At 37.8% G+C, this 7633-nt stretch overlaps 1 protein-coding gene and 1 long non-coding RNA gene across 2 annotated transcripts in view; one reads left to right on the top strand and one right to left on the bottom strand.

The window, feature by feature from the left end:
- Nucleotides 1–7633, top strand: part of LOC107687062 (protein FAM135B-like) — a 65292-nt gene that overhangs the window by 26785 nt on the left and 30874 nt on the right. Inside the window, exon 3 of the mRNA XM_016484211.1 lies at nt 1033–1112. Within this exon, the coding sequence (XP_016339697.1) occupies nt 1033–1112 (80 nt within the window). The remainder of the gene's footprint in view (nt 1–1032; nt 1113–7633) is intronic.
- The window catches only part of LOC107687063 (uncharacterized), a 12674-nt gene continuing 8510 nt past the window's right edge, over nt 3470–7633 (bottom strand). The window contains exons 2-3 of the long non-coding RNA XR_001634091.1: nt 4193–4195; nt 3470–3482 (exon numbers count right to left, since the gene is read on the bottom strand). This is a non-coding gene — a long non-coding RNA (uncharacterized LOC107687063). The remainder of the gene's footprint in view (nt 3483–4192; nt 4196–7633) is intronic.

The following is a 7633-nucleotide window of genomic DNA, read 5'->3' as shown; positions in this document are numbered from 1 at the left end:
CGGTTTAAGGTTCAAAAAACACATTATTTTCCACATAATGTACATTATTGTTGCTCCTCTATGCCCCACCTTTCAGAAATGCGTCGTTTTTTACAAAGCTCATCGTTCTGTAAAGCAAGGTGTATGCTGATTGGCCTATCCAGCTATCCGGTGCTTTGTGATTGGCTGAATACCTCAACCGTGTGACGGAAATGTTACGCCCCTTAGCATACTGTGATGCTGTGTCCCAGCGTGATGAGACAGCACCAATAAAACCCATTACAAATGAGGCATTTGTTGCATCTAGTGGGGACATAATTACTGATTATAATGACTTATACTGTCTTCTTAAGCGTTGCGCTGCGTTGCGTTGCGTTGCGTTGCGTATCGCGCTGCGTAAACATAAAACCATGTCTGCATTTGTGATCGGAGAAACAACAAACACCAAGCCTACTCTACACTGCTCAAAACTCGCCGTTTGAATTGTCAAATGGCAAATTATTTAAATATAAAAAACATACTTTGGGCGGCGTTATGCAAATCTTCCCACATTGTGACGTAGACATGTGGGGGCGTGTTAGAACGAGCCGTTTTAGGTAGGAGTGGTTGACTCTTATCGTTTATAAAGAATATCTCGGATTTGAAACTTTAGTCTTTGCAACTTTACAGATCTTCTTTATGCACCAAGAGCTTGTAACACTTCAAAGAGAAATAAAAAATTGAAATAGCATCATATGACCCCTTTAAAGGAACATTTCAGGCAATACACAGTCTGTGTATTGTAAATAACAATGTTTTATACTTTAAATAATTGTGTAAGTACTAAGTGGTAAAACAACACAAACGGGGCAAAAATGCATTTTAAGTTAAGACATTTAACTCCAGCAAACCACCTAGTTTTTTTCCCCCCCAGACAAACTGTATTTTTTCTTTTTTTCAGTTGTTTAACTGTAATCTTGTATGAAAATGAATCTTTTTACAAATTATTTGTATCCGACTTTGTAATCTGGGAATAAAATCTATAATAAATCAACCATTCTCTGTCAATTGCAGCTTCTATCAGGTGAGGGCAGGTCTGCGTGTGTCTCCTCGGATTCCCCACAGAATCACTGCCACAACACCTGGATACACAGGTGAGAACTTTATATATTTACTTTCTTCATCTCAGTGTCTCTATAAACCATGTGTGTAGCATTAACACGTCAGACAACAACACGCAACTAATCAGTCAGTGACATCGGTTTGTGAGTGTGTCTAGATTCTTTTCTTTTGTTAGACCTAATATTTTTAGAGGTGGTTTAGATTCAAGATGCATCATCTGAGAGAGGGTTTTAAACTGTCAGCAAGCTAAAATCCTCCATGAGGAGATGCATCTCTGAATTCATTCCCTTTAAAGGCACATTAAAGCAGCACTTTTGAAATTAATTTAACTTCTTAAACAACAATTTCAGAGACAATTACTGTCGAACATTAAATCGCTTGCTGTAAGCTATGCTCCTGTTATTATGCACAATGCATTAGTTTGTGAGGACTTAATTTTGGTTACAATTATACAGCCTATTTACCTTGTTTTGCCAGATAGAGGATGATAGTGAAGCCCATCGGATGAATGTGAGCATTCGAGGGCTCTTTCCCAAAGGCTTTGGGAGGATTCCCCTTAGCACATACTCTGTGCTTAAAACAGTAATCTACAATACAGGCTGCTTTAGTTTTATTGCCATCTGATGGCAGTCAGGGCACCATGTTTCCACAGGTCACGTTGCGTCAGGTGAAAATATAGTCTGTTTTCACAACATTGACAGCTTCTTTTATCTCTCACACACGGGTTACCTGCACACACACACACACACACACACACACACACACACAATTGTCAGTGTACACACTGCTGTTATGACACCTGTTTAAGACCATGTTCGAAAGAGCCAAAATAACTATTTTTGAAAATCCCACAGAAAAGCCCCTTATAAAATCTACTTGTACTGTCAAGAAACCATGTTTGTAATATCTTACCACACACAATTTGGAGAATGAATCACTCTTATTCACCTGTGGGACTGCTGTTTACTTCCAATTTTGCATTCAGTTAGTGTGTTAGCATGCTTCTGAAAGTGACACTTCAGGTTTATTCGCTGAGGCCTCAGATACTCATCTGAATCGTGTGATTTCTGACTGACATCACTACACTATAATGAGCTTCTGGGCAAACTTTCATCTGCTGTTTATGTGCGAGGAACTGACAAGACTACAAATTTGTTGTTGATGTCTGCTGTCTTGTTGTTGTTGTTTTTTTTTTTTTTTTGCTGACGCACTTTGGTGGTTGGTGCACTTAGCACTTTTGTCGCTTTTTCACTTCTTGCATATGGAAGGTGGAGGCTAGATTTTTGAGGGACCTTTTTTGGTCAGACTGAGAGATTTTTTCAGTGTGCAGAAGGGTTCAGCGACTTGTTGGACTAAAACTTTCTCCCTTTTGTTCTACGCACATTAAAACGTATTGTTCTTTTTGAGTGCACACAATTCCTGTTTGCCTAATTAATGCTGTACAGTTGCTTTGACACAATCTGTATTGTTAAAAGTGCTATATAAATAAAGGTGACTTGACTTGACTTGATTTGGCAAAGACTTATGTTCTAAACAAACAAACAAAAAAAAGACACTTTACATACACTGTCGTTTAGAAGTTTGGGGTCAACAAGTCTCTTATTTCCACCAAAGCTGCATTTATTTGATCAACAATACAGTAAAAACAGTAATATTGTGAAATATTATTTCAGTTTAAAATAACTGTTTTCTATTTGAGTATATTTTAAAATCTAATTTATTTCTGTGATGTAAAGCTGAATTTTCAGCATCATTACTCCAGTCTTCAGTGTCACATGATCCTTCCGAAATAACTCTAATGTGCTGAATTTGCAGCTCAAAAACATTTCTTATTATTATCAGTGTTGAAATAAGTTCTGCTGCTTCATATTTTCATGGAAACAATGATAGTTTCAACTGAAATATAAAAATAGGAAATATTTCTTTTAAAGCCTTTACTGTCACTTTTGATCAATTTAATGCATCCTTGCTGAATACAAGTAGGAATTTCTTTAAAAATAAATAAACAAAATAAAATCTCGCTGACCCAAAACAAAGCCATAATCAACAAAAGCTTTTTTGTCTTGTCCCTTTTACATTTATCCAACTAGCACAGTGATAAATGAAGTATTTCCTGTTCATCCAGTTGCTCATTTTGCTCTAGTCATATGAGATAACGCAGCAGTTTTCTTTGGCTATCGTATCTTAATGTCTTGATTAAGGAGTTGTTTGTGTGTGTGTGTGTGTGTGTGTGTTGTGTGTTTGTGTGTGTGTGTGTGTGTGTGTGTGTGTGTGAGTGTGTATTTGGCAGCAGAAGCCCCGCGGCCTCTGTCTGACATTGAGTCTTGGCGCTGCTCGTTTGACTCAAACTCACACACTCACTGGCATCAGCGGCCATTTTGGATCTGTCAGCCATTCTGACTCTTATGGGATTTCATTATCAGTTTCAAAATGTCATCCGGACAACTGGCTGGCTGACTAAACTGAAGTGTTTCAGCATCTTTGTGCTCTCTACTAACTCAAATGGTTAAAACAGTACAACAGTTTAACCAAAATCTGTTGCGTTGTGCCTTACAAGTTTTCATCCTGACCTGTTTTGTGTTACTCATGTACACCATTTGGTATGTTTAAGCAGCACTGTCTGATGCAGGGGCGGACTGGGACAAAAATTCAGCCCTGGCACTGTAACCACACCGGCCCACATTACCACACCGACACAGCCCCACCCACGGACACACACATTCACTACTTACATTTGTGTACAGATGGTGAAATAATATAAGCAGTACCATATATGTAACAGATATTTAAGCATTTAATGTATGTGTCTGGCAAACAATGCTTACTACTTTTTAAAGAGCACTTGTTTATAACAAATTTACACATACAGTAAAAACAAAAGAAAAATAATCTGAGGATGTTGTAGAGTCTGTGTGCTGTCTGTTTGTGCCATTTGTCTGCTGTTACTGTCATTCTCTACAGTATGTTGTTCTTTGTTGTCACTGTCTGTCTGTTGGGTTTTTCCTACCTCTACCATACTCCTCCCTGTCTCTGCTTGGCCTACTGTAGCATCCTTCCTCACAGCACTGGTGTTGAAAGACCAGGGGTCTCTGGCTGTACTGATTCCAGCAACATCCTAGTTAATGAACACAGTATAGGATGTAAACATTACAGCAAAATATTTTCTCACTGACTGCTCTCAACATTGGAATACACATGAATACAAACAAGTAATAATAGCAAAAAAGGGAGTAGAATATATAGCAAAAACTATAAATAGTAGCATCAGTAAATTCTTTTTGATATACAATTATTTGTGAATTAAAGTATGCTGAAGTGTTGCTAGTATGTGCTGCATGTGCATTTGTGTGTGAGAGAGTCTCTCTCTCTCTCTCTCTCTCTCTGTGTGTGTGTGTGACACAGGCACAGGTTCCTCCTATCCTAAGAGTTAATTAATAGTTAATTAGAGCCACATTATTAAGAAACTGGCAGCATCTGTATCAGGGTGTGTCTCTCTTTGTGTCTTCCTACCTCCATGACACTTGACTCTGCAAGTCATACCTAAGGATTAATTGCATACTGTAAACTTATGTACTGTATGCATGGTCAATGTTTTATTTTAATATATGACTATCTACATATTCATCAGCCTACATCAGTTTTTACCCTTAATCCCACTGTATCTGCTGATATTTCAGTCATGCAATTCAGTAACAGGCTCATTAACACTTAAGTTAACCAATTATCACGAAGCAATGACATTTTAAAATATACTGGGGTTCTACGCTAAGCTTACTACTGTTTAATACAATGTAGGCTACTGTCAAAAAAAAACAAAAAAAAACACGAGCTAACTCGCAGAAGTAGTGTGAAAATGACTTGTGCTAGCTGTATTTTCTGTTTTCTTCTTACCTCTGCGGCACTAACTGTCCTCCGCTGCAGCAGCCGAATTTAAACCTTTTGAAAAGAGTTCGGTTAATTTTACGCATTTAGCAGCGTCGGGCCTAAGCCCTTTTTTTTTTTCTCAAAGTTTTTCTGCAACGCCTTTCCTTTTTTTACGGTCCATTATCTAGCTTTTACTGAAAATTAGCGTGTTGCAATCTCTCTGATGACGTGCTTGATTTTGACTGAACGGTTCGGTCGGCCCATCTCGGGACCAGGCAGACTGGGCCAAATGCTTAACATTTATTTATTATTAACATTATTATTACTATAACTATAGAGAAATTGTGCAAGCGATAAAAACCCTTCCTATGCACTGTTGGCCCGTAAAAACAATTTTATTTATATTTAGAAAAAATCGGACCGGCCCATATGAATCAAAATGATCCGGCCCCTCTGGCATTTGCCAGAATTGCCAGATGGCCAACCCGCCCCTGGTCTGATGTGTAAACAGCATATTAAAATCTCTACTGTTAACAGCAGGAATAATATTGTAGATATTAAGAGAATGAATCACATGAGACATAATATGATAATAAAGTCCTGGAGATATGAGCTAATTCTGACTGTACAACATGTGATATTGCAGTGCAGTGCTGTGAATTACCATACTGCAATCAGACGACTGCAGAAACAGTCCCTTCTGTTCAGAAACACACTGTCCTGATCCACTATCCATTACTGTGTCCATCAAACACCATCAGCATTTGCTTGATCAAACGAGAGCTTAGGTGCGAAGTACCTAAGATGTAACAAAAAAGTACTGAAGTTTAAACCAAAAAAAAAACAATTTTCAGATTATTTTACATCAATTCAGGTAGAAGGCACTTTTATACAAAAGAACAAGTATACTTACGACAAATGTTGCATCACTATCTGCACTAGAACAATACAGCCAGATACATATATAAGCTTACCGTTACATTGTTCCAGACTTTCTTTCAGCACTGAAACACAAAAGAAGACTTTTGCAATGATAGAGAACCATCAGAAACAAAAAGACACAAAAGACTATAAAAGTAGTCCATCTCTCAGAGACCCAGTGAATTTCAATGTTTGTATAAATCAATTAAATAAACTTTTCATATTCTTCAAATATGGGTAAAACGCATAACAGTAGCAATTTTTGGAAGAAATGTATTTTATCTATTTGCAAAGTAAGTATTTGCCACCTATTGCTTTTAAATCTATTTATTGTTATTTATCTATATATGTTAAATTTTGTATTCCTTTAAGTGTTGTTGGGAAAAGTCTTAAATGTCTTGAAATGTTAAACATTCATACATTTTAGATATTTTTTTCTAAGTGTAGCAAAAATGAAACACTGGAAATTAGAGCTCGATGTTTTTTCTTGTTCTCACAATCAAGTCTATTATGCAAAATGCAAAATTTGCCTTAAAGGAATTTTTTTTTCTTTTTTTTTTTCGATCTACTGGCTCTCTGAAGACACTTTTAAGGGTGAAAAAAATAGCACATCATGAATATCTATACTTGGTTCTCATGACTCATGCACTACATTCCAATTCTTCTGAAGTCATATGATAGCTTTGTGTGAGGAACAGGAATGATTTAACTTGTGAAATCAATCAGTCCAATTTGTAACTGAATCATTTAGTTCAAAACTATGAGTATGTTGCATTTTCTCCCATAAATGTGCAAAGGAAAGTCTATAGCCTGCAAAAACTCTTCCATTTTAATTTGTTCGTCACACAAAGCTATCAATCGACTTCAAAGGACCGGTGAACAAATCATACGGGCTACTTTTGTGTAATCATTTTTATTGTGTCATTTCATTATTTGAGAGCTAGACAGGTTTTAAAAAATCCTCTTTTCTTGTTTTATGGACGTTTTTGACAACGAGATTGATTAACTAACTGAAATGTTCATTTTTGGGAGAACTACCTCTTTAAAAGGTATATTATAGAATATCCGATATGTCGCATTCCAGTGCAGTGGTGTAAATTTCCACACTGCTGACTAGAAATAGTGGTGTTCATCAAAAACACACTGAGCCGATCCATCATCTTTTTTCTGGGTTTCTGACACTTCCTCTCCATCAAACACACACACACACACACTCCCCAGGACTCCTCTGGCAAGATCAGACTGTACGGCTCTCTCTCCAGCTCTCTGGGGCTTCCGCACACTGCAGAACTGTTTTTGGTGACACGCAGAGAGGAAGAAAGACATAGAACGAGAGAGACAGACAGAAAGAGGCAACCAGAGAGAGACGGATGCAGCGGGGGTCTGTCTTTACGCGAAACCCTCACCGTTCCGCTCAGCATCGCTCTGACACGCACTATCATCTTCTCCACTGAAGAGAAACCCTGCTGAGGTGCTGTCCTCCGTCACAGACGAGATCTCTGTCTCTCTCTGGCTGGATGTGGAGCCGGTGGCCGATGTTTGATGCTTGCAGCCTTGATGGCGGCTGTTTTAGTGTCAGGATAGTGAAAAACGGCACGAGTGATGCTGGATTTGATGGACACATTAATCATGATTTTCTCTCCTTAGAGGAAACCTTCATTGCTCACTTGCGGCTCTTTACACTCAGAAGCTTCTGCTAAAATTCAACTGGAGAAATGGGAACAATTTAGTCAAATAAGAAAAAACAAAAAACAAACAAACAGTCATT

The sequence above is a fragment of the Sinocyclocheilus anshuiensis genome, unplaced genomic scaffold, assembly GCF_001515605.1.
Source record: "Sinocyclocheilus anshuiensis isolate Anshui unplaced genomic scaffold, SAMN03320099.WGS_v1.1 scaffold1641, whole genome shotgun sequence".
NCBI classification, from domain to species: Eukaryota; Metazoa; Chordata; class Actinopteri; order Cypriniformes; family Cyprinidae; genus Sinocyclocheilus; species Sinocyclocheilus anshuiensis.
Note: the sequence above shows the minus strand (reverse complement) of the source record. Positions and strands in the feature narration are given on the sequence as shown.